Raw genomic sequence first — 27292 nt, 5'->3', positions numbered from 1 at the left:
CGGGTGCGGGTGGGAGGCTCGAGGGAGAGGGAGGGGAGGAGGCAGGCGGAGGAGGCAGAGGGGTTCTGGAAGGGAAGGGAAGAGATGGGAGGGGAGGGAAGAGGAAGGACCTGGAGGAGGAAGGAAGATCTGAGAAAGGGAGGAAAGAAGGAAGAAGAAAGAGTGGGAGGAGATGCGGAAAGGAAGATCTATAAGGAGGAACAGAGCAGGAGGAGGAGAAAACTAAAGTAGAGCTGAGGAGGGAGGAGAAGAGGGGAGCAGATACCGGGCGCAGAAAAGAAGGGGGGAGGGAAAATTCCAGAAAAGGAGGTGTCGTGGGTGGAGGGGAGAAAAGGGGCGCGGGCACACCTGCAGACGTCCTGCAGCCCACTGGCCGCACTGTGGGACAACACTGGAGGCTTCCTTGAACCTGAGGATCACTCATATTTGTAGGAAAATTTGTAAAGCATGCAGCGATGCAAAGAAGCAAATTATCATAATTTTAAGATAAAGTATTGGGGCTCCAGGGTGGCTCAGTCGGTTAAGCCTCCGACTTCGGGTCAGATCATGATCTGGCAGTTTGGGAGTTCAAGCCCCGTGCAGGGTTCTGTGCTGGCAGCTCTGAGCCTGGAGCCTGCTTCGAATTCTGTGTCTCCCTCTATCTCTGACCCTCCCCACTTGCACTAACTTCTCTTCCTCTCAAAAATAAATGTTAAATAAAAATAAAATAAAGCATACAGAAAGATCCAGTGTACACTTTCTTTGATTCCCCCCAACGATGATATTTCGCAACATCAGAACTAGGATAGTGATGTGGTTGCTGTCGACATACAGAAAATTCCCACCACCACTGGATTCCTTCATGTTGCTCTTTCACAACCCCATCCGTTTTCCTGCAGACCACATCCCTCCTTCACCCCATCATTGTCCACCCCTGCGGATTTACCCAAGTGGTTATATGTATCAGTAGTTCATTACTCTCTTGCCAAATTCCATCCCACAGTAGTGACAAACCATAATGTGGGTGTCACATCTGGGATGGTCCCAGGTTGACACTCTCTCAGGTTTGTTTTTTCTTCTTTTCATTGTGGTAAAAACACAACGTTCCAAAACCACAATGTTGGACATTAACCCCTTATCAGATGTTTAGTTTGCGAATATTCTCCCATTCCATAGGTTGTCTTTTCCTGTTGTTTCCTTGTGACAGGTTTGTGTGAACATAAATCTTCACTTCTCATCGACAAATGCCCAGGAGTCCAGTTTCTACATTGAATGGTATTTGCATTTTAAGTTTTTTCTTGTTTAAACAAGCTGCCACACTGTTTTCCAGAGTAGCTGCACCATTTTACATCACTACCAACAATGTATCAGATACCCAGTTTCTCCAAATCCTTGCCGATATTTAAAGTGGCCATATTTTTAAATTTTTAGCCATTTTGGTGTGTGCGGATATTGCGTGGTACAGTTTTTCTGTTCCTGTTTTTACTAATAGGATTTGGGTTTAAAAATTTTTTTTAATGTTTTTTTTTTGTTATTTATTTTTGGTACAGAGAGAGACAGAGCATGAGAGGGGGAGGGGCAGAGAGAGAAGGAGACACAGAACCGGAAGCAGGCTCCAGGCTCTGAGCTAGCTGTCAGCACAGAGCCCGATGCGGGGCTCAAACCCACGAACGTGAGATCTGACCTGAGCCGAAGTCGGAGGCTTAACCGACTGAGCCACCCAGGCGCCCCGGATTTGGGTTTTAGAACTGACCAGATAGTACAGAGAGTTCTCATATACCCAGCCACCTGCACAAAATTTCCCCAATTATTAAACACTTGCATTCGTGTGGCATATGTGTTACAATTAATAAACCTGTTCCAATACTCTACTAATTAAACCACTCACAGGAGGAGGAGAGGAGGAGGAGGAGGAGGAGGGAGGAAAAGGGAGAGAGGACCTACTGTCAGAGAGCACTACCAATAACACAGGCTCCTGGAGGAGGAGGAGGAGGAGGAGGGAGGAAAAGGGAGAGAGGACCTACTGTCAGAGAGCACTACCAATAACACAGGCTCCGCGCACGCATGGAAAGACGGACACCAGGGACGGTGTACGCCCCGCCCCCTACCCTCTGCGAGGGGGGCTGGCATCCCATTCACGAGGACTCTGCTCATCCCCTAGTTCCAAAGACCCCACCTCCGAACGCCATCACCTTAGGACTAGGTTTCAACATAAGAATTTGGAAAGGCCACGTTCAGTCTGTAGCACGGCCCCCGGGGAACAGGGGAGTTGTGGCCCCAGGTCCCCCCCTGCTCAGGGCGGCTTCCTCATCACCCAGGGCCCGCCCCAGCTGGATCTTCTACCCCAGCAGAGCAGAACCTTCAAACTCCTAGAGCTGGACGGAGCCTGTGTTCCCAAATCCAGCAACCAGCTGTCCCTTCTCACTGAAGAATGCTGAGACTTATCGGAGGCGGCGGTCTCCTGGGGAGATCGTGGCCAGGGGCAGGCGGAGCGGCCCCACCCTCAGAACCAGGAACACAGGATGCGTCTGGCAGGCACCTAACTTCTACATGCAGCTCTTTTTCCTTTCTTCTAAAAATTAGACTTTTATCTTTTTTTTTTTTTTACTTTGTAATTTTCTGGAAGTCTGGAACGACTGGCAACATTTTGTCTATATAGACATTTACAAAATATCTATGCATTTAAAAAGATTACGTCATCTACTTTTTTTGGTTTAATTTTTTTAATGTTCATTTTTGAGACGGGGAGGGGCAGAGAGAGAAGGAGACAGAATTCAAAGCAGGCTCCAGGCTCTGAGCTGTCAACACAAAGCCTGATGTGGAACTCGAACTCACTAACTTGTGAGATCACGACCTGAGCCGAAGCCAGACATTTAACTGACTGAGCCACCCAAGTGCCCTAATAGTTGTGCATTTTAAAAGTTTACTTCATCTACTTTTTAAATTTTTTTAGGGGCGCCTGGGTGGCTGAGTTGGCTGAGTGTCCAGCTTCAGCTCAGGTCATGATCTCATGGTTCCTGAGTTCGAGCCCCGCGTCGGGCTCGGTGCTGACAGCTAGCTCAGAGCCTGGAGCTGCTTCCGATTCTGTGTCTCCCTCTCTCTCTGACCCTCCCCTGCTCACACTGTCTCTCTCTGTCTCTCAAAAATAAAATTTAAAAAACATTAATAAAAAATAAACAAAATAAAAATCTTTTGTTTGTTTTTGAAAGAGGGGGCGGGGGGCGCCTGAGTGGCTCAGTTGGTTAAGCATCCCACCAGCTCAGGTCATGATCTAACAGTTCGTTGGTTCAAGCCCTGCATTGGGCTCTGTGCTGACGGCTCAGAGCCTGAAGCCTGTCTTCAGATTCTGTGTCTCCCTTTCTCTCTAATCCATCCTGGTCATGCTGTCTCTCTCTCAAAAATAAAAATAAAACATTAAAAAAATTAAAAAATTAAAAATAAAAGAAAAAGAAAGAAAGGGGGTGGAGAGACAGAGGGAGAGAGAGCGAGCTAGCAGGGGAGGGGCAGAGAGAGAGAGAGAGAGGGAGACACAGAATCTGAAGTGGACTCCAGGCTAAGAGCCGTCAGCACAGAGCCTGATGCAGGGCTTGAACCCACAAACTGTGAGATCCTTACACTTAACTAACTGAGCCCCAGGCACCCCACTTCATCTACTTTAAAAGGTCACTTCATTTTAAGACTTGTTCTCAAGACCCTGTTCCTGTCCTATGACATTTTCAGGGTTCTAAAACTGTTTCGCGAGGCACCTGGGTGGCTCAGGTCAGATCTCACGTTCGTGGGTTCGAGCCCCGCGTTGGGCTCTGTGCTGACAGCTAGCTCAGAGCCTGGCGCCTGCTTCCGGTTCTGTGTCTCCTCTCTCTGCCCCTCCCCCTCTCATGCTCTGCCTCTGTCTGTATCAAAAATAAATAAAACATTAAAAAATTAAATAAAAAAGAAACTGTTTCTCAAAGAAGAAAATGCTAAAGCAGATTTAAAAAAAATAAAATTTCAACTGATAAATTTACATAATTGATTGACTTTATGGACCCCAAGAAAAATTTACCTGTTTCACTGTTTTCAAAACAATGTGTTTTCTAAAATATTTTGGTTTTTTAATAATAACATTCAGTTTAAGCCACTTAGATCTATTAATTTGCTGAAGCACATTTTCTCTCTTTTGATAATTTTTCCTTTAAAATTATTTGCAATTTGGTCAAAGTCTATTATTTCCTCTGAAAACACGAAATTTTAAAATTCCAATAATGATATTAACTAAAATCTCAGGAATACTGGGCCGAAGGAAATCTTTGATGTTGTTAGTCCCAGTGTGATCTACTCAGGATTGCTTCTCAATCAATCAGTTTCTAAACTATCCCCTCCTGAGAACCGTTTCAACGTCTAGTCTCAAGAACAGCAGCCCAGAGAGAACCACGTGTTGTCCTTTTAAGGAGTGTTCAAGAACGTTCCGGAAGGTACATGCACTTGGGAGTTCCAGGCTCCTTGGATACAAAGAGCAAAACAATTCGTGGGAAGAGGCCCCAAGTGCAGCACGCGGTGTTCCCTGCTGTGATCTAGAAATGCCCATCCCCTGAACTTACCACACGGCTCGTGTCACCTCCAGACCCACTTCTCGTACAGGTCAAGGTCAGCCCATCGGGGGTAAATTACCTGAAACCTTTCTCCGTTGTTGCCCCAACTTCTCTTTAGGAGCCCTGGGGTCTCCTCCTCTTCCTATAGGGTCCTGGTCCTATCAGATTAAGGCCCCGCCCCTGTCATATCATTTAATCCTCATTTCCTCCTTAAAAGTCCTATCTCCAAATATAGTCACACTAGGCCTTAGAGTTTCAATGTATGAATTTAGGGGGACACAATTCATTCCGTAACAACTATCCTATGACAGAACATGGAATGTACCCAGCATCCCACTTCAGCAAACCGTAAAGGAGTCTCTCAGTTGGGTTGAGCAATTTTAACTCTATGCTTTATACAGTCTAAGACCTCTTTCCACAGCATCACTCAAAGACTCTTAGTTGAAATTTTTTGCCTTGATGCTAGAAGTTCAAGATCTGAGTATTAAATTACCCAGAGCCTCAAACCAACGAGATACCAGCATCACATACACTCTGGACTTAGCTTTACTCTTCCTCTTTAAAATGCCGGTACCCAGGGCCCCAGCCCCGGCTCATCTCGGGGGGCTACAAGGAATCATCCACCTGTGTGTTTACTCGGGGCGCACCATGAGCTTGCATTTAGGCTAGAAAAGAAAGAGGGGTCTCACTTGCCCTCTCTCACCCCAAACCAATCCTAACGCCTCAAATTTTCCCAAGATTCTACAGCCTATCACCCAATCTTCCTACCAAACTCTGTATTGGCTGTTTTTTTTAACTGCAAATGAACGATATAAGTCAAAAATGAAGAACAGTGGAGAGTTTGGGGGAACTGCAGCCCCAGGAAGCACAGAGACCAGAGCCGTCCCTAAGATCCCCGCCAGGACAGTGCCAGCGCCGTCCCTTTAGGGAGCGGCCACTGGATGACAGGGACCCAGCTGCCCTCCACACCGCAGAGACTCGATGAGCCAGGCCCATCAAAGCCACTATGGCAGGGTAGGTCAGCCGCCCACAGGAAGAGAAGACGTGGTGTAGTCAGGGGGAGGAAGCAAGGAAAACTGGGCCCCGCAAAACAGAAAATACGTATTTTTGTTTTATTTTTTATATTATAATTATGAGTTTATACTAGAATACAGGTTTGAAAAACTTTTTTCATTACGTATAATACAACTATCTTCCTACGGCCATATACACATTTACATTTCTTTTTTCAACAGCTGCATAAAATTCTGTTGGATGAATACGCCATCATTAACCTACCCATTTACCCGGGACCCTCATAATTTGTAAGAGTTCACCATTAGAAATTTATTTTTACCACTATACAGTAACCTACCTTTGTATACTTTGGTTTCTGAGGAGTCACGGTTCAGATGGTACATATGCACATACATTTATATAACTGACAATGGAATCGTCTGGGTTTTGACACATTCACTAGACATAACCACTCTTCTAGGATTTAACATCAACCCATTGGGAGAAGAAGTATCCACATCACTGTATTTTGCATTTCCTTGTTTACTAGCGATACTGGATCATTTCCATTAGCTGTTTTCCCATCTTTGAACTGGCCATTGGCTTTGCCCATTTTTCTACTGAACTGCAGACGTTACTATTACTGATCTGTAAGAATGCTTTGAATATCAGGATTATCCTTTATGTCTGTTCGCAAACATTTTCTTTCAATCTTCGATTTGTCTGTTACCTGTGACTCTCATCTTTTCTGCACAAACATGTGTTCTTAACGTCAGCTCCGGGGTCACGTATAATACCTCAGGTCTGCCTCTGAGTTACACAAATCGTTTCCTTTGTACTTCAATGTTGTACATTTAGATCTTGGACCTTTCAGAGCTTCATCAGTGTACAAGGTATAGATCTTAGTCTTTCCACGGAGGGCAGTGTCCCAACACCGTCTGATCAACCCATCTTGCCCCCACTGCAATGAAAAATCCTTCTTATCATATAGGGTCTAACAAGACCACCCACCCCCTGGTCTCTATCCCAGAGTAAAGGGAGCCCCAAAGCTGCATTTTCTAGCATTCGTGTCCTCTGGGTAAGAGCTCCCCTCAAATGACTCTATGCTGCCACAGACAGCAGTCGGGAGGGAATCCGAAAGCACTAGGTGCTCCGAGTAAGAGCATGCCCCTGGGGGTGGGGGCGTCTGTTTTTAGGTAAAGAAATGTGGTAATGGTTGCACGACACTGAACGTATGAAGTCACTGAATTGTATACTTTAAATGGGTGAATTGTAGGTTATGTGAATTACAGCTCAGTAAGGCTTTTACCAAAATAAAGCCAAACCAAAGCAAAAATTCCCTCTAGCAGACTCAAAATCATCACTGACAAATAAATAGAACTTTCATGATCCTTGTCAAACCATCAATTCTCTCTTTCTGCGACACTGAAAGTGTAAATATCTACTTTGGGACTAAAATAACTACTCTCAAGAAGTCGTGTCTGACAGGCTCCCTTGTCCCCTGCTTCTAACGCCCTGCTTTGGGAAGAGTAAGGCATTCCTTCCCATCACTCCCCACTCCCTTCCGATGATTTCTCTTCGTGGTGCCTACTACATACTTACAGCACATACAGTAAAACCTTGGTCTGAGAGCATAATTCATTCCAGAAACACGCTTGTAATCCAAAGCACGTGTATATCAAAGTGATTTCCCCACAGGAAATAAAAGAAACTCAGATGAGTTGTTCCACAACCCCAAAATATTCATACAAGAATGAATACAATACTAAATTAAAAAATACAAACTATAAAGAAAAATAGACAAATTAGCCTGCAGTCACCTTTGAGAACTGTGGCGGCTGGCGGGAGGGAGCCCGGGCAGGAGCGTTACTGGGCAGGACGGCGTTCCCGGCGGCTAACGGACGCGGCTCTGGTGCAGCGCCAGTACGCTCCTGCCGGACACACTGCGCGTAACGGGACTGGCAACAAGGCAGCGGAGGAAATGCGGGCAGCCTGACCCAGAACGAAGCAAAGCCTTCCCAAGCTCACTCTTGTCCGGAGAAGCAAAGGACTGCCCAAAGGTGCTCTGAAGTGACAAAAAACACACTAGTGCCAGTTGTGGGCACCTTCCAACGTTCTGAAAAATCACTCATTTCTGCCAAACACCTCGGCCTGAGACAGCATCTGAGCACGGGAGACAATCACCCACAACCCCTCAGCGAGTGGGCAGGTGAGGGAAAAACCAGTGGCTCCGTTGTGATCATGTGACATTCGGTGTCACATACTACTCTAGACCTCACTCGTTCATCAAGTTAAAACTTATTAGGGGGCGCCTGGGCGGCTCAGTCGGTTAAGCCTCCGACTTCGGCTCAGGTCAGATGTCACGTTCGTGGGTTCGAGCCCCGCGTCGGGCTCTGTGCTGACAGCTAGCTCAGAGCCTGGAGCCTGCTTCCGGTTCTGTGTCTCCTTCTCTCTCTGCCCCTCCCCCTCTCATACTCTGTCTCTCTCTGTATCAAAAGATAAATAAAAACATTAAAAAAAATTAAAAAACCTTATTAGAAATGTTTGTTCGTTGTCATGTAGTACTCCATTGTGTATATACCACGTCATCTTGATCCACTCATCGGTTGGTGGACATTTAGGCTCTTTCCATGATTTGGCTATTGTAGAAAGTGCCGCTATGAACATTGGGGTACATGTGCCCCTGTGCATCAGCACTTCTACTACGTGGCAATGAGAAAGAATGCAATCTGGCCACTTGTAGCAAAGTGGGTGGACCTCGAGGGTGTCATGCTAAGCAAAATAAGTCAGGCAGAGAAGGACAGATACCATATGTTTGCACTCATAGGTCTATTAGGAGAAACCTAACAGAGGACCATGGGAAAGGGAAAAGGGGGAAAGAAAGTTAGGGAGAGGAGGGAGGCAAATCATGAGAGACTCTGGAATACTGGAAACAAACTGAGGGCTGAAGAGGGAGGAGGAAAGGGGGTGATGGGCATGGAGGAGGGCGCTTGTGGGAAGAGCACTGGGCATTATATGGAAATCAACTTGGCAATACGCTATTAATAAAAAAGAGAAATGTCTGTTCGTCTTAGGGGACCACTCACAGAGCAAGTTACTCGCAATCCAAGGTTTTACTGTATTGCACCTTTGTCTTCTCCCACTGGATCCGGAAGGCCAAAAGCTTTTGTGTATTTTGCACTCTGCCGTGTCCCCAGCACCTACAACAAAGCTTGGCGTGTTGGCAAGTGCTCCTTCAACGTTAACTGAATGAGTAGTACATTCCTTACCATACCACACAATCCTATAGACAATCAGAATCAGCTTGTCAGCTTCAAAATAATCAATTAATTTACATATTTAACGTGGGGAGAAATATCTTTGCCAGACTTTTTCTACACAAAGACCTGTCGAGCATTCCATTTACTCTACCTTTTAAAATTTTTAAAGTTTAAGTTTTAATATCTATATTCATAACCTTACAGTAGCATGTTTCTGTTTAGGTATCAGTCTTAGTCTCAGAATAAGATGGGCAGCTTTACCGTATTTATCTTATGCTCTAGAACAATTTAAGTATCACAATTGTCTGTGGTGCTTTTCTACAGGTAAAAGTGTTACGCTACTGGGTCGCTGGGGGCGGGGCGGGGGGCTCAGCTTCAGCTCAGGCCATGATCTCGAGGTCTGTGGGTCCCAGCCCCGCATCAGACTCTGACAGCTCAGAGCCCGAAGCCTGCGATGGATTCTGTCCCCCGCCCCTCTCTCTGCACCTCCCCTGCTTGCGCTCTCAAAAATAAACATTAAAAAAACTTTTAATTAAAAAAAGGGTTAAACTACCTTTTCCAGTTTATTTCATGGCTATGAATGTACTCAAGTTTCCAGCCTGCCTACTTTAGCTTGTTTTCAGTACTGCCTCGTCCTGTATTCCACCAAACACCTTTGTTCTGGGCGGCCTGCTCTCACTTCTGAGCGCCAGGCGAGGGGGCTCCTCGTCGACGCTCCAGGTCCTCGTGTTTATTCATGCAGAGGGTGGCGAGCCACACGTCACCTCGCCCATCACAGAACCTTCCAATTCGGAGTGTATCATTTTCCTTCTTGCTGGGAGAGTGAAGAGTCCTCTGCCTGCTCTAAAATCCAGATTTCTTTTTTTTTTAATGTTTTCTTTATGTCTGATACAGAGAGAGACAGAGCATGAGAGGGCGAGGGGCAGAGAGAGAAGGAGACATAGAACCAGAAGCAGGCTCCAGGCTCCGAGCTAGCTGTCAGCACAGAGCCTGACGCGGGGCTCGAACCCACGAACGTGAGATCTGACCTGAGCCGAAGTCGGAGGCTTACTTACCCGACTGAGCCCCCCAGGCGCCCCTAAAATCCAGATGTCTTAGTCGTAACCTACCGGACCTTCTCGCGGCTGAAGATAACAGCAAGGGAACCTTCACCTTAATGGCACTAATTGTATGTCAAGGATTGTGTGCCAAGCCCTTAAATGGTATTTAACATATTCTTAAAAACAAATGTCCTAAATAGTAAAATAACATGAATACCGATTTTTATTTTTGAAAGAGTAAGCTGGCTACAGTGTTAAAAATGCACTTGAGGGGAGCTAGAGGGAAAATGGTTGTAACACTAGTAAAAATCAAAATGTTTACAGCTTGGACTACGATAATGGGATGCAGATGGGAACACAGTGGACAGATTCTAGAGGCGTCCAGAAGACTGGATCTAGAGGACTTGGTGGCATGGGGGGGAGGGGAAGGGGACAGTCGAGGATGGCTCTCCAGAATGAACTCGCTGATGGTGAGCCAGATGTACACCCTGCCTGAAGGCTTTCCCACAGTCCTTACACTCATAGGGCCTCTCCCCAGTATGAATTCTCTTATGTAACGTCAGATGGGCAATCTGGCTGAAGGCTTTGCTACATTCCTTACACTCATAAGGTTTCTCTCCTGTATGAATTCGCTGATGTAGAGTAAGGGATTTCCGGTGGCTAAAGGCTTTCCCACAAACGTTACATTCATAAGGCTTCTCGCCTGTATGACACCTTTGGTGACAGATCAGGGACGCCCTCTGTCTGAACGCCTTGCCACATTCAAGACATTCATACGGTCTTCTGCCAGTGTGGAGTCTCTGATGCTGAACGAGGTAGGAGCCGTCACTGAAGGCCTTCCCACATTCAGCGCACTCGTAGGGCTTCTCACCAGTGTGGACTCTCTGGTGTTGAACAAGGTGTGCGATCTGACTGAAAGCCTTACCACATTCCTTACACTCATAAGGTTTCTCTCCCGTGTGTATTTTCTGATGTTGTGCAAGGTGCGCATTCTGGCTAAAAGTTTTGCTGCACTCTTTACATTCATAAGGCTTCTCTCCAGTATGAATTCTCTGATGATGCGCGAGGTGTGTGCTCTGCCGAAAAGCCTTCCCACACTGCTTACACTCGTAGGGTTTCTCTCCAGTATGGACTCTCTGGTGCAGAGTAAGTGAACCCCGATGGCCAAAGGCTTTCTCACAGATATTACACTCATAAGGTTTCTCCCCTGTATGAATTCTCTGATGGACAGTCAGGGAAGAGCCATGGCTAAAAGCCTTCCCACACACATTACATCTGTAGGGTCTCTCTCCAGTATGAATTCTCTTATGCTGAATAAGTCCTATGTGATCGGTGAACGCCTTCCCACAATCGATACAATCGAACGGTTTCTCTCCAGTGTGATAATACCTCCGATGACGGATCAGAGAAGCATTCTGCCTGAAAGCTTTCCCACAGTCTATACATTCGTACGGTCGTTTTCCAGTGTGAATCCTTCGATGATGAGCTAGGGATGAACAATCACTAAAGGCCTTCCCACACTCCACACACTCATAGGGTCTCTCTCCAGTATGAACTCTCTGGTGCTGAGCGAGATGTGCAAGCTGGCTGAAGGCTTTGGTGCACTGCTTACACTGATAAGGCTTCTCCCCGGTGTGAACTCTCTGGTGTTGAATAAGGTGAGCACTCTGGCTGAAGGCTTTCCCACATTCACTACATTCAAAGGGCTTCTCTCCCGTGTGTATTCTCTGGTGCTGAGCAAGGTGGGCACTCTGGCTGAAGGCCTTCCCACACTCAATACATTCATAGGGTTTCTCTCCGGTGTGAATTCTTTGATGAAGGGTAAGGGTTGAGATTTTGCTGAAGGTTTTCTCACAGTCATTACATTTCAAAAGTCTTTTTTCTCCATAGACTTGCTTATGTTTTTTGACAAACGAATGTGTTTTTAAACTTTTCTTATCTGTGTCAAAATTATATATTCTCTCTTCAATGGGAAATGCCTGCTCTACATAAGATAATCTATTCAGATGGAAAAGTGTTCCAGATTTGTTAAAGTGGTCTCTTTTCTCAATAAGAGTACGAGTGACTGTCTCTTGACTAAAATGTGTCTTCTGACTTACCAGCTCCTTCTTAAAGAGGTTTGCACATCTCAAGTTTCCCCCTACAGTGGAACAGGTGAGGTCACAGCTCGGAAGTCTTTCCAGCATCACTGCCTCAGACAGCTTCCCTTCATAAATCTCCTGCTTTGGAGAGGATTCCTGGGTCATCCAAACATACTCCACGTCTGAAAGACATTGAGGAAGCAAATGTCTCCTTTACTTCATGCTAGATTGTAGGGAACTGCCATGTTCGGCCGCCTTGGGGAAGGAAGTGTCGCTCCCTGACGGGAGCTACCTGAATTACAAAGATCGGCTAGGGAAGTGCTTCCGGATTCAGGGATTGGAGACGGCCAGACTGGAGTAGCCAGTAGAACAAAAGATCAACCACATTTAGGCTTAAGTGGTGTCAATTGGACCCCTGCCCGGGGTTGTAGTCCGTAAGTCTGGGCTTTCTTACCGATCCTTTAGATGCTGTGTTTGAAATTTCAGTTTTGGTTTCCCCTTTTCCTAAAAATCACTTGACCCTGTTCCCTAGCAACCGACTTAGGTCAGCTGCTTTGCTTCCCGCCGTGATCCCTATATAGGTGTGGGTGTTTTCTCAATAAACTGGGCTTGAACAGAAACGCTTGTCTTGCCTCCACTCTCTGTGACCCCTGTCCCCCAATTCTCTCTCCCTTCCTCAGGGACCCTTGACGATCCACCGACTCACCGGCTGGGGCGGAACAGACACTAGATGAACGGAAACTTTGAAAGTGAAACCATGGCCATCAGTTACTGAAGACCACAGAGGCCTATGACAGTCTTCTTTAAAGTCACACAATGCAGCCAACCTTGCATTTCTGGAATATATCCTCCAATATTCCTAACTGAGATGCGTATTATCCATTTTTGATGCTATTTTGGTAAGATTTTGGCATCAAATGTTATGTTGTATTCATAAACAAAATTGTCTAAAGTTCTCTTTTTTATGCCGTCATGTTACATTTTAAATAATGTCGATGATATTTTTTTCTTACAGGTTTTACAGAACTTATTTGTGAATTCTTGGAGGAGGCAGCTCTAAGATAATTTTCTACATTTCTTCAATAGTAACCAGTCTATTTAAATTTTCTTTCTCTTCCAGTAATTGTCATTATTTTTATATATTTGCTTATTTACTTATTACTTATTTATTTAATTTGAAAGAGAGTGAGAGAGGGAGAAGGAGAGAGGGGGAGGGGGAGAGAGAGAATCCTAAGCAGGCTCCACACTCAGCACAGAGCCCCAAGTGGGGCTGGATTCCACAACCCTGGGATCATGATATGAGCTGAAATCAAGAGTGAGATGTTCAACCAACTGAGCCACCCAGCGCCCCAGTTTTAGTAATTTATATTCTCCTAAAATATTACCCATTTCATCCAGGATTTCAAATTATTTACAAAGAGTTATGGAAAACAGATTTATAGGATTCTTTTAAGTACTCACGCCTCAACAGTTATTTACTATTATTTCTTTTCTTGTTTTGTTTATATATTTTACCAGTTGTTTTTTTTAAGCAGACTCCACTCCCAGCGCAGAGCTCAATGTGGGGCTTGAACCCATAACCCTGAGATCAAGACCCAAGCAGAGATCAAGAGTTGGATGCTTAAGTGATTGAGCCACCCAGGTGTCCCTAATTTATTGGTTTTCTAAAGAAGAACCTATTTTATTTATTTTCATCAAATCTACTATTTTCTAGTTCATTTACTCCTACTTTTATCTCTAGCAGTATAAATCACTAGAGCTAACTTATTTTAGTTTTCCGTAGAGGCACTCTGTTCTTTTTTCTACTGTCTTGAATTGGACACTTATTTATTTTTTATGATTTTCTTATTTATTAATGTACATCACTAGGACCATAAGTGACCTACCAAAATTCCTCCTCTTGAAACTACAAGAGCTGAAAGCTGCACTACAAGCTACACAATGAAACCCAACCATCTCACTCAAGGCTGATTCCCTCATGATATACAATCTATAAATTCATATCTACCTTCCATGCCAGAAAAACAGCTTTCCAGCAGGAAGGGAAAACTAAAATATAAACTGGGCCAAAATTCTCACTGACTACAACAAAAGTGGGAGGTGATAGGGGCGCCTGGGTGGCTCAGTCAGTTAAGCCTCCGACTTCGGCTCAGGTCAGATCTCACGTTCGTGGGTTCGAGCCCCGCGTCAGGCTCTGTGCTGACAGCTAGCTCAGAGCCTGGAGCCTGTTTCAGATGCTGTGGCTCCCTCTCTCTCTGACCCTCCCCCTCTCATGCTCTGTCTCTTCTGTATCAAAAATAAATAAAGCATTAAAAAAAATTTTAAAAAAGTGGGAGGTGATAAACGAAGAGAAAGGCAGTAATAGTATATAGCTAATTTATTCACCTCTTGTAGGAGTATCAAACAATGAGGCTTGGAATCTCAAGTGGATGAATCTTTTTTTTCTTTAACATTTATTCATTTTTGAGAGACAGAGAGTGACTTGAGAGACAGAGCATGAGCAGAGGAGGGGCACAGAGAGAGGGAGACACAGAATCCGAAGCAGGCTCCAGGCTCTGAGCTGTCGGCACAGAACCTGACATGGGCCTCAAACCCACAAACCGTGATATCATGACCTGAGTAAAGTCGGACGCTTAACCAACTAAGCCACCTAGGCGTCCCATGGATGAATCTTAAAATACACATTTAAGGGGCACCTGGGAGGCTCAGTCAGTTAAGCGTCTGACTCTTGATTTCAGCTCAGGTCATGACCTCAGTTTGTGGGATTGAGCCCTGCGTCAGCCTCTGCACTGATAGCATGGAGCCTGCTTGGAATTCTCTTTCCTTCTCTCTCTGCTCCTCCCCATTCACGTGCCTGCACCCTCTCTCTCTTTTAAAAAATAAACATTAAAATATAAAGGTAAAAATATATAAAGACATAATAGTAACAACTTGTAGGACTAAAAACTTTCTAATTCAAGGGGTGGGATGGTATGAAGGGGGAAAAAAACACACAGAAACAACAAAGGAAGAATAACTAACAGAATAGAAAACCCCAAAAACAAAAATAATTAAGGGAAGGGAAGAGGGGCACCTGGGTGGCTCAGTTGGTTGAGCGTCCAGCTTTGGCTCAGGTGATGATCTCACAGTTCATGGGTTCAAGACCCACATCAGGCTCTGTGCTGACAGCTCAGAGCCTGGAGCCTGTCTGCATATTCTGTGTCTCCCTCTCTCTCTGACCCTCCCCTGCTCATGCTGTGTATGTCTGTCTGTCTGTCTGCCTGTCTCTCTCTCTCTGTCTCAAAAATAAATACAATATTAAAAAAAATTAAAAAACAAGTGGAGGGAAAAACATAGCTAATAATAATTGTTAACCTGATAAGCTCATATTTTAAAGAAAGGAAATATTTAAACCAGTTCAAAAAACTAAAAACAAACTTGTCTAAAGAATTCAGGAATGTTGATGAAACGATGCTCAACATCACTCAGCATCAGGGAAACACAAATCAAAACCACACTGGGGGGCACCTGGGTGGCTCAGTCGGTTGGGCGTCCGGCTTCGGCTCAGGTCAGATCTCACGTTCGTGGGTTCGAGCCCCACGTCAGGCTCTGTGCTGACAGCTAGCTCAGAGCCTGGAGCCTGCTTCCGGTTCTGTGTCTCCTTCTCTCTCTGCCCCTCCCCCTCTCATGCTCTGTCTCTCTCTGTATTAAAAATAAATAAAACATTAAAAAAAAATTTTTTTTTAAAAAACCACACTGGGATACCACCTCACACCAGTCAGATTGGCTAAAATGATCAAATCAAGAGACTGTAGATGCTGGCGAGGGTCTGGAGAGACGAGCACCCTCCTGCACTGTTGGTGGGAAAACAGTGTGGAGGTTCCTCAAAAACTTAACAATAGAACTCCCCTACAACCCAGCAATAGCACTGCTGGGGATTTACCCAAGGGACACAGAAGTGCTGATGCATAGGAGCACATGTACCCCAATGTTCATAGCAGCACTGTCAACAATAGCCAAATCATGGAAAGAGGCTAAATGTCCATCACCCGATGAGTGGATCAAGAAGATGTGGTTTATCTATACAATGGAGTACTACATGGCAATGAGGAAGAATGAAATCTGGCCATTTGTAGCAACATGGATAGAACTCAAGGGTGTCATGCTAAGCGAAATAAGTCAGGCAGAGGACAGATACCATATGTTTGCACTCATATGTGGAACAGGCTCTCCTGTTCTTAACAGAGGACCATGGGGGAGGGGAAGGGGAAAAAATAGTTAAGCAGAGAGAGGGAGACAAACCATAAGAAACTTAAATAGTGAGAACAACCTGAGGGCTGATGGGGGAAGGGAAGGGGGAAAATGGGCGATGGGCATGCAGGTGGGCACCTGATGGGATGAGCACTGGGTGTTACATGGGAACTAACTTGATAATAAATTATTTTTTTAAAAGAAAAGCTTTAAAATATGGAAAAAGAGAGAATAATCCCATTAATTTGCAGGGTATGGTAAAGATGTACTTGTAAGGCTTTTAGCACATTAGCCTTAATAAATACGAAATAAATCTTAAAAAGAATTCAGGAATGTGGAGCATCAGGGGTGATTATAACACTACGCTACTTGAGAACTAGTTAAATATCGTGGAACATAACAGAGTTAACAAACACTCTGTAGTTTATTTGCAGGAAATCTACAGATAAAGGTGTAGCAGTTAAGAGAAGATCCATTTAAAATACGGTGTTAGGACAAGAAGTTTCAGTCCTAGAGGGATTTGGGGGGTGCTTTCCAACAAGCACCAGAGAAGAAACACGGCGAGGAGAGCCTCCCCGGCTCTGGTGTTCTGCGCTCACCTGGGCAGAGGCCTCCTGTCACGTCCCCCTTCACCATCCAGGGGTCTTCCCCTCGCTCCAATAAGGAGATCACATCTGGTTTAGAAATGCAAAGACCTGCATATAAGAAAAGATAGGAGAGGTGGCTATTTTGTGGATACTGCAGAGCTATGACACTGGCCAAGAGGTGCCGACCGAAAAGGGACGCTGTAGGAAAATGCTGATAAAGGCATGAACCACCACTGAGCTAGAGAGACTCCAACGGGGAGGTGGCAGGAAGAAGACAGTCTTACCCAGGGAAGCCAGGTTCCTGTAGTTCTCCAACATCACTTTCTTATACAAAGTCCTTTGAGCAAGATCTAGCCATTCCCATTCATCTTGGGAGAAATCTATGGCCACATCCAGGAAAGTCACGGAATCCTGAAAAGACACGTTATTACCTTGCTCAGTGTTCATGGCATTACTTAGCGGGCTCTGGGGGTAAAGGTTACCCCTGGGTGCTTAACTCCTCCAGGTCCTATGGTTGGCTACTGTACAACTTTTCTGCCTACTAATATTGTACATATTAGGAAAGTGAAAAAATACGAGAGACAGTCTCTGTTCCTTGAACGTTTACAATTTTACAGTGGTGAGAAAACAGTCTCATATGAAAATATGCTGATTGGATTTAAGGCAGAACGTCAAATACTAAATTGCAGTGGACCCTTGAACATCACAGTTTGAACTTCACAATGAAGTTTGAACTTCACTAGTTACATGTGAAATTACATGTGAATATTCTTTCAATAAACAAGTATAGTAAGTATATTTTCTCTTCCATATATTTTTCTCATAATTTTTCTCTAACTTACTTTATTGTAAAAATATATAATACATATAAGAAATATGTGTTAATCAACTGTTTATATTACCAGTAAGGCTTCCAGTTAACAGTAGGCTATTAGTAGTTATGCTTGAAGTGAGTAAAAAGTTACAGTTGGATTTTCAACTGTGCGAGGATCAGAGCCCCCAACTCCCATGGTGTCCATATTTTTAATTTTTTTAAAATGTTTTATTTATTTTTGAGAGAGAGAGACAGCATGAGCAGGGGAGGGTCAGAGAGAGAGGGAGACACAGAATCCGAAGCAGGCTCCAGGCTCTGAGCTGTCGGCACAGGGCCCGACACAGGGCTTGAACCCACGAACCGTGAGATCATGACCTGAGCCGAAGTTGGCCGCTTCACCAACTGAGCCACCCAGGGGCCCCTGCCATGGTGTTCAAAGGTCAACTGGATTTTATCATGTTAGGAGCTAGATCACTTTTCTACATGGACAAATTAAAGAGTTCTGAGGCTGTGAGGGTAAGTTTCAAGGAAGGATGCTGATCTGATGAATGATTTCAACTTCCACAATATATTCTAAGAAATCCTAGTGTTCCGAGACGTTAAGAGGTATGTCTAAAAAATTTGTTTTAAATGCCTAGCAAGATTTTTTCCTTTTGACATAAAAATGTATTTGCATTAGGAGAACACATTTGGAAAGTTGTTTTTTGATAATCTGGTGAGACCTACCAAGAGAGATCATGTGAGGTGAGCACAACCTGTTTTGTTACATGGGCTGAATTTCCTAACTAACCAGCGAGAGATGCCGTCATCCATTCTGTGGTTGCTAGCAGATTTTCCATTTCTTACAAGTGATTTCACTTGTACCAATATCTACAAATGAGTTCTGAATAACCACCAGTTGTGAATAAAACCAAAGAAGAAAGATTATTCCAAAGCATTCAGATTCTGGCAGAGACTAGCTAGGTGATCTTGGCCAAGGTAATTAACTGCATATGCCTCAGTTTCTCCACCTGAGAAATGGGAATAATTTTAGTACCTACCTCACAGATGCACTATGAGAATTAAATGAAGGAACAGTCACAGTACCTGGCTAAGTGCTCAAGAATTGTGACTATGATAATGCTGAAGGAGGAAGAGAAAAGAAGAGGAGGAGGAGGAAGCCAAGAACGAGTGAATACATTTGGTTTAATACACCAACAAAAATTTTACTTTTATTTTATCTAATTGCAATGCGTTATAGTAGTTAAGAACATGGTCTCTGAAGCCAGACCACCTATGTTCAAATCCTGTTCTGCTCAGTAAACCGAAGATGTTAGTTTTCTTTTTAACCTTTGAGGATATTTTAAATAACTCAGAAGGACAGTCTATTGTATTCACACACACATATTTACCATTTCTGTTGACTTTCTTCATTCCTGAAGTTCCAGCTCCCTTCTGGTATAATTTCTTTCTGAAGAACTTCCTTTTGCAGTTCTCTGAGAAACCCGCCAGTGAATCTTAGTTATCCTCCATATGAGACACTCCTCACTTTCCGGTTTGAAGGCTAGCTTTTGCCGGACATACAATGCTGGGTTGACAGGTCTTTCCTTTGAGCACTTCCTAAAAGTTGGTCTACTTCCTCGTGATTTTCATGATTTCTGACGGAAAATCCACCGAAGTGAGACTGCTGCTGCCCTACATGGCAGGCATCACCCTGCTCGGGCTTCTTTCAAGGTGAAAAGCTGCGGTTTCTAGCAGTGAGGACAGAGCTGCCGGGCAGGAGGACTCTGAGTTCTCACGCTGGAGTTTGCTGAGCTTCCTGGATCCACAGCTTTATGTCTTTCACTAAAGTTGGGAATTTTTCAGCCATTATTTCTTCATGCATTTTTTTCTATACTTTTTCTTTTCTGGGGCTTCGACGATACAAATGTTAAACATTCTGGTGCTGTCCCACAGGGCCCCGAGGCTCTGTTCAATCTTGTGTCTACTGTTCAGATCCGACAGTTTCTCTGTACCTTCAAGGTCACTCACTCTTTCCCATGGCCTCCCCATCGTGCCTCTCAGCCCATCCAGAGAGTTTATTTTGGTAATTATATTTTTCATTTCTGGTTGATATCTTCTATTTCTTTGCTGAGACTATCTATTTGCTTCAAGAGAGTTCACTTGTTGGAGCATTATTGCAACAGCTGCTTTCAAATCTTTATCAGGTAATCCCAACATCTAGGTCACATCAATACCAGCGTGTGGTAAGGGTCGTTTCCCCTGTGAATTGAAATATTCTGGGTTTTTCATCAGCTGAGTAATTTTAGATAGCATCCTGGGCATCCTGGATGTTATGAAACTACGTCTTGTTTAAATTATACGGAGAATGTGGGTATTTTGTTCCGGCGCCACTTCCAGAGCCTCTGAAGTGGTAGTCGCCTCTGTCCCACATGTGCCCTGCTTGGTGGCCGGCGGTCTATCCCGTGGTTCTCTTCTCGTTGACTGGGGTACACTCATCAGGGCCAGACACGCCTGAGCAGGCTAGGGTGAGCCCAAAGCTCAGAAACAACTCTGTGTGTTGATTCCCAAAGCTGCTCCTTCTCTGGGCTTTCTCCAGTAGTTCTTATTTCCCAGGGTTCCCCTTTGCAGTCCTCTGGCCGGATAACTGGGGCGTATCTGTTCCACTCAAGTGGGCAGCTCCCCCGACGGCACCCACCCCTGGAGCCAAGCAGGGACGGAACAGAAGCAGGAAAACACCACAGTAAGACTTCACTCCACCCTCTGGCCGACACAGCTGCTCCGATCACAGAGCATTTCTCCTCCTTCAGGGTCTCCGACTTCTGTAGACCCCACTGCTACTGTCTCAGGAAATATGAAAACAGAAAAGCACCTTTTGTATTTTTTTTAAGGTAGATTTCCATCCACCCTTTCTGAGTCTTAGATCCCCTTCCTACTTCTTGAGCCTGAACTAGGTTTCTCCTGCAGTTTTCTTATCCTTGTTGAATCCATGCTAGGAGATATTGGCAGGGGGATAAAGACATTGCATTTTGGGTTTCTTCCCCCATCAGCCTGCTGCTTTTTACTGTTGATAGACCTCAGGTGGCTGCTCCATGCCTGCTGTCCTGGTCCTCCAGCAGCTTCCGGCAGGAGGGACAGTCATGTGTGCTCAGTCCATCTTACCCGGAACAAGGGCTCTCCCAAAGCCAGTGTCAATTATTCTTAGCTTTAAAATCAATATTCCGTTGGAAATAAAAGCCTCCCGAGGTCCAGTGCTTCTTGTGCATCAAACATCATGTTGCAGGTCTTTCACAGGTATGCCGGGGCGTGTACCCCCCCCACACACACAGGCGCACGCGCACACACACACTCTCTCTCTCTCTCTCTCTCTCTCCAGTATAAGAACCATGTGGGCACAGAGGCAGACAGCAGCTACATAGGAAAACAGCAGCACAGAAAGCTCGTGCTTATATAGTGCTTATTATGCGCCAGGTACTTTTCTAAACACCCAAAATACATTAACTCGTAACACTCACAGTAGGACTATAAGTTAGGCGCTAGTTCTATCCCCATTCTGTGGTTGAGGAAACGGAAATCAAGGTCATCTATCTAGCACACAGGGGAGCTGCGATTTGTACCCAGGCAGTCTGGTCTCAGAGTCACGTCACTAATCTTTATGCCGTACTCTGCCACTCAAAATATTTTCCTCTGACAAATAACAACACTGCTTTCATCTAAAGTGTTTAAATGCTGGGGCGCCTGGGTGGCTCCGTCAGTTAATCGTCAGATTCTCGATCTCGGCTCAGATCCTGATCTCACGGTTGGTGGGATTGAGCCCCACGTCGGGCTCTGCACTGACAGCATGGAGCCTGCTTGGAATTCTCTCTCCCTCCCCTGCTCACTCGCTCTCTCAAAATAAATAAATAAACAGTTAAAAAATAAATAAAAAGCTTAACAAACAAGTTCCATTGGTAGTACATGTTTTGTAGTGTTGTATCTGACTAGAAAAGGTGTTTTGCTTTGTTATAAGTTGCTCACTGCGTCTCTGATATAAAATAAAGACAATTTTACTATGCTGTTATTTTTTATTAGTTTTAAAGTTTATTCATCGGGGTCCCTGGGTGGCTGAGTTGGTTAAGCATCTGACTCTTGATTTCGGCTCACGTCAGGTTTGTGAGTTTGAGCCTGAGTTGGGCTCTGTGCTGACAGTGCAGAGCCTGCTTGGCATTCTCTGTCTCCTCTCTCTGCCCCTCGCCAGACCACACACACTCTTGCTCTCTCTCAAAAATAAGTAGTCATTAAAAAAATTTTTTTTTGAGCTCAAACTCATTAACTATGAGATCAGGATCTGAGCCGAAGTCGGACGCTCAGCCGCCTGAACCACCCAAGTGGCCCTAAATAATCATTTTTTAAAAAGCCATTTAAGGTTTATTAATCAAATTTTGGGGTTCCTAGGTCATGATCTTGCCATTCACAAGTTCAGACTCTACGTTGGGCTCCTTGCTGACAGGCCAGAGCCTGGAGCTTACTTCAGATTCTGTGACTCCCTCTCTTTCTGTCTCTCCCCTGCTCACACTCTTGCCTCTTCCTCTCTCAAAAATAAATAAACATTAAAAAAATAATAATGAAGTTTATGAATCAAATTTTATAATTTCTTACAATAATTTGCTGATTACCCTCATTTAGCAGTCCACTCTAATCAAAACATGAATTATAGTTCTTAATTCTATTACTGGTCATAAAAATATTAAAATTAAAAATATCCTGAAGTAAAGTTTGAGAAAGTCTAATCCATAAGAAACGAAAGATTAGGAATTTACTTCGAGGGCATAATCAGGGATGAGGGCAAACGCTGACCACTGCGATGATCTCTATTCAACAGTAAAACAGTGGCAAGAATTCAGCTGTGGGACAAGGGGCTGATTACACAGATTATGGAATTCGTCCTAGAAAGAAAGAAGGATGTAGAACATTCCCTGGCATCTTAAGATGTTCCTGGCTCCGAGTCGGGCAGGGAGGGGGAACCTTCACAGCCTCTGGCCCAAACCACCTGCAGCTCCCCTTCCTTCAAGGCACAACTCGGGCAGTACACCTCCCCCCCCTCGCTCTGAGAGGGAGCGCGGCCGCACAGGCTTTATTCCATACCGGGCTCTGTCACCGGGGAGGCGCAGAGGAGCTGAAGAGAAAGCAGATGTCGTCCTGCTAGAGTGTGGCCTGTCCCAGTGTGTGGGTCCCGTGGAAAGGACACTTTTTTCCAACTCACCCAAAGGCATTCACACGGCCCAGGAAGGGCCCTTGCCCAGGCCTCAGCGCTGATCACACCGCCAAGCAAGCGCCGGCCCTTGGCGCGCCTCCCGCCGCTCGTAGGCCAGGATGGGCGCGTCCGGGCTCGGCAGAGCGTGGCTCTCAAGCCTCCCCTAAGGGCTGTGTTTCTGTGTTGTCAGATGCTTAGGAAGACACTGAGCACTGGGAAGGGCTCGGAGTGGTCGCTTCTTGGGGGAAGACGCCACCGCTGCAGGCAGAAGAGGGAGCTCGGAGAGGCCGCTGGGCCGAGGCCACCCCTTCGGCCCCGTCACTCACCACACGGGGAAGAAATGGGAGCCAGGCCTCGGGGTGGAACTCTTCAGCAGACAATTTTCAGGAGGAAACAAAGGTTCTCAAGCCCTTGAAAGCAAGACCGTATTTTAAGGAGGAAAGAGGGAAGACGAACTCACCAGGGGCATGGCTTTAAGAAGTTCGCCTCCCATCGCCGCCTCCTCTGCGTGGCTCCTCATGAGACGTGCTTTACCCTGAGGGCAGAGCGGGCGGAGGGGAAAGGAGCAGTGAGACCCACTGCCACTCCCTCTGCTCCTCCACCCTCACCGCCACCCCAACATCCCCTCGCCGTCCGGAGCTCAGTGGGAGACCCGCTCTGCTCCGGGTCTTCAGGCTGAGCGCCACCTCCTTCCTCTCAAAGCCACCCACTCACTGAGGACAGAGGCGTAGCAGGCCCGCCGCCGCCGCTGATGCCGACTGAACCTTCACGGACTATGTGCTCAGGCAGACACCTGTGCCCTGGCCGGTCAGGATCGGCGCAGCCTCTGCGGGACTTGGGGCCACTGACGGGCAGGATCGGCACAGATGCTCCAGGACTTGGAAGAAGCCATGTGCCCCAGAGAGAAGCAGTACATCTCTTACGAAAAAGGGTCCACGTGGCTTCCAGACAGCTGGAGCAAACAAGCCCATCAAGAGACCCATTCTGCTTTGTGACAAACTGTGTCTCTTCTGAGCCAAGTTCCTTCAATCAGAAAGTGGATAAAAGTCCCTGGTTTCTTTCCTCTCAACTTTAGTTTTTTCAAGGCTTTATTAAAATGACAGTAAAAGGGGTGTCTGGGTGGCTCAGTCAGTTAAGTGACTGACTCTTGGTTTGGGCTCAGGTTATGATCTCACAGTTTATGAGTTCAAGCCCCACATCAGACTCTGGGCTGAACGTGCAGAGCCTGCTTGGGATTTCTCTCACCTCTCTCCCTGCCCCTCCACCGCTCGTTCTCTCAAAAAATAAACATTTTTAAAAGGTGACAGTAAGAATGAATGCTTACAGAGCACTCACTATGTGGCAGGTCCTACAAGGGCTTCATAGGCACGAGCTCAGTTCCTCCTGGTAACAGTCCTGCGAGGTGCGCGCTCTCCTCTCCGTGTTACTAGGAGAAACTGGATCAGAAGTCTAAGAAACAAAAACACGCCCAGTGGGGGTTTGGGAGATCTCAACCCTTGAGTTTAGGTAACCGTCTGAGTGGCACTTCACCTGTCCCTGTGGTTAAGGATACTGACCTCAAGCAGGTGACGAGGGTCACATGAGAGTCCGACCAGGACCTGACCCCGCCTCCTCCACACACCAGCGATCACTCGCCTCCGTCTGCTTCAGTGTCCTCACCTGTGAAAAAGGACGGAAGCGAGTTTCCGCTCGGTGAAGTGACATCTGGTGTGACTGTCCCCCGAAGGTCCCAGAACCCAGGCGGCGGTGGCTCTAATTATCACCGCAGCAAAACAAGCAAAGAGCAGTCTGGCTGTGGCAGGGCTTCCTCCCGCTCTCCCTCTGCGAGACGCCGCCCCAGAGAAGAGCGAGGCAGGAATGGGATGGGTTCGGTGACCACACCCTGGAAAGGGGGGGCGCTCCCCCCCCCATGAGCCCCAACCCACACAGGACAAGACCTTAGAGCAGGTCAGCCTCACACCCCGGCCTCTGACTGGCTGGACTCTGGAACCGCCGGCCTCCGGAAGGAGGGTGTTGGGTCATGGGACCCCTGTCCCACACCCAGCCCGAGGGACCCCACCCCGACTCTGGACACCTGGGGCCGCTAGGCCGGAAAGGAGTGTATCGGGTTAGGGGACCCCTGTCTCTTACCCCACCCGAGGGACCCCACCCCGATTCTGGACTCCTGAGACCCCAGCCCGGGAAAGAGCATGTCGGGTCAGGGAACCCTTGTCTCACACCCCACCGGAGGACCCCACCCCCGACTCTGGACTTCTCGAACCGCTAGCCAGGGAAGGAGCATGTCGGGTCACGGAACCCGTCTCACACCCCGGCCCGAGGGACCCCACCCCCAACTCTGGACTCTGGGGCCGCCAGCTCTCGCCGCCGGAGGCGCCCTCCGCCAGCAGTGTCGCCGTCTCTTCCCAGCCACCTGTCACCCTTACCTCCGACATCCGCCCCGGTCCTGCCCTCCAGCCTCACGTCCCCAGTCGGACCCGCGCCGGCCTCGCGGCGGCGGCGGCAGCGGGAGCGCACAGGGCTGGCCTCCCCCGGGAGTCTCTCCGGCGCCCGGCGTCGCGCCGTCATTCGTTCCCGCACGCCCGTGGCTCACGCGCCGACAGGACGCGCGCAGCCGTCCCTCCGGCCCGGTCTTTCTCCAGGGCGCCTGGCCGCTCCCGCCCGCGGTCCGGGCCCCACCGGAAGTGGGCGTGTCCTGCCGCCGCGACGGCCCCTGGGGAGCGTAGTCCAGACCCAGCGGCGCGACTGCCGGGCTCGGTTCCTCGGTTCGGCATGGAAGCCACTGCCCTCAGTCCCCTGTAAAGGACCCACGCGGGGAACAGAATGGCCCAGAAGCCTCTCAGCCCCGACTCCAGGCTCCCAAAGTACAAGCCGCCTCCCTGAAGCGAGCCGAGCCCCAAGAATTCTGGGAGCGCCCCTTCCAAGGCTCGGAGTGCGCAGGCGCCGCCGCTAGGGGCACCCGCGCCTGCGCCTGTAGGATGCTGGAGGCGTGCGGCGCGCAGGCGCTTGGAAAGTAGGCGGCGCCTAGGGGGAGGCGGCCCAAGAGCAGAGCTTTCTTGATAGGTGTTGAGTTTTGACTAGTGTTTTCTGCCCTTATGATTTGTGACTTTCTGAGTGTGTATGTGCAACCTGTCCTATGTCATACCTACCAGTTCTCTCCCTGGTAGAACCTATGCTCCCCGCCCATTTTGTTCTTGCCCTGCTAGAATGAGAGACCCACGAAGACACACAGCTTGTAGGTACTGTTTAGGGCTGTACTTGCAGACACTGAAAGAGTGGCACATGGTAGGTACTCAGCAAAGAAAATAAAATTTCCAGAGTGTGCAGAGGCTGGTCCACCACACGTCACCCCCAACCTAAGTTATTCTCACATACGTCCCATCACTCAAAGCAACACAGCCCCATCTAGGCACTGGTTTTCCAAGATCTAATCTCCCTGACTTCGTGGACCACACCATGAAGTGAATTCTAGCTGCACCGATGCCATCTCTAAGTAATTGCAAAGGGAACCTCAGTGTTGGTAATAATTTGTGGTTAAAATCAGATAAAGGTGGTATTGATAGTTTCCATTTTAATTTTTTTAACTTTTATTTATTTATTTTTGAGAGACAGAGAAAGTGAGCAAGGGAGGGTCAGAAACCCACACACACAGAATCCCAAGCAGCCTCCAGGCTCTGAGCTGTCAGCACAGAGCCCGATTCAGGCCTAGAACTCACCAACTGTGAGATAATGACCTGAGCCACAGTTGTCTGCTTAGCCGACTGAGCCACCCAGGTGCCCCTGATAGTCTCCATTTTAGAAGTAGTGTATAAAGAGCTTGGAAACCGTTCCTGACAACTTCGCAAGAAAAACTTTTCAACAAACTGAAAATCAACAACTTTCATTTTAAGATCCATCAGAGAATTGAAGTCACAAAGGAAACCACACCCCAAAATTTGGGAAGACCAGCGGAAACTGAAAATTATGGCAGACATGAGCTTACCTGAAGCAGAAGCTGCTGGAATCATAAACTAGGACACACTCTTAACCGGTAATTTTGGTGAATTGGGGGTTTAGTGTGTGCTACACTGTGAGTTAAAAACTCCTGGGGACCCAGTCTTAGGTGGGCTTTCCTGTTTCCTTGGATCTTACCTCCAGGAACTCCATCAAGTCCTAACACTAATGATTGGGGTGGGGGAATCTTCTTGAGTTTGGGGCAGGGGGAGGGGAAAAGTAAACAGTTCATGGTACACTCAGAGCATTTTCCATAACAAAGCCCTTCACTCAGGAAAACTACATACCAGAGCCTTTTTGGACCTGGAGGAAGGGAATTGGGCTGCTTCCTGTCTCAGTAAAGGCTAAGAAGCACTGACGTACTCAAGCCCACTGAAAAGCTGAGCTTTAATCATAAGATTATGCAACAGTTCCCCTTCCCAACACTTGAATACCACTCCAATAGCGCAAATCACAACCAGCGGCATGATGCAGGCTCTATTTAAGAAGGACTTCTTAGGGAAACACAAAGATGGCAGGAGGATAAAAAGGCAAG

General features: G+C 46.8%; 1 protein-coding gene and 1 long non-coding RNA gene across 4 annotated transcripts; one reads left to right on the top strand and one right to left on the bottom strand.

The window, feature by feature from the left end:
- Positions 1 to 4489: 4489 nt before the first annotated feature.
- On the top strand, positions 4490 to 13031 carry LOC115280110. The gene is made up of 3 exons (XR_003903648.1): positions 4490 to 4602; positions 12605 to 12823; positions 12940 to 13031. It is a non-coding gene; the product is annotated as an uncharacterized LOC115280110 (long non-coding RNA).
- LOC115280011 (zinc finger protein 470) lies at positions 10049 to 25462 on the bottom strand. 3 transcript variants are annotated; one of them, XM_029924581.1, is made up of 7 exons: positions 25191 to 25462; positions 24324 to 24426; positions 24092 to 24216; positions 23228 to 23302; positions 17026 to 17152; positions 16754 to 16849; positions 10049 to 12106 (listed from the first exon to the last, which is right to left on the bottom strand). In XM_029924581.1, the coding sequence occupies exons 4-7, from the start codon at positions 23285 to 23287 to the stop codon at positions 10239 to 10241; spliced, it is 2151 nt and encodes a 716-aa protein (XP_029780441.1). In that variant the 5' UTR covers positions 23288 to 23302; positions 24092 to 24216; positions 24324 to 24426; positions 25191 to 25462; the 3' UTR covers positions 10049 to 10238. The 3 variants fall into 3 exon arrangements, with proteins under 3 accessions (XP_029780441.1, XP_029780442.1, XP_029780443.1); XM_029924582.1 differs by having other exon boundaries at positions 24103 to 24216; XM_029924583.1 differs by lacking the exons at positions 24092 to 24216; positions 24324 to 24426; positions 25191 to 25462 and adding an exon at positions 18947 to 20374.
- Positions 25463 to 27292: the final 1830 nt, after the last annotated feature.

The sequence above is a fragment of the Suricata suricatta genome, chromosome 16 (genome assembly GCF_006229205.1).
Source record: "Suricata suricatta isolate VVHF042 chromosome 16, meerkat_22Aug2017_6uvM2_HiC, whole genome shotgun sequence".
Classification (NCBI taxonomy): domain Eukaryota; kingdom Metazoa; phylum Chordata; class Mammalia; order Carnivora; family Herpestidae; genus Suricata; species Suricata suricatta.
Note: the sequence above shows the minus strand (reverse complement) of the source record. Positions and strands in the feature narration are given on the sequence as shown.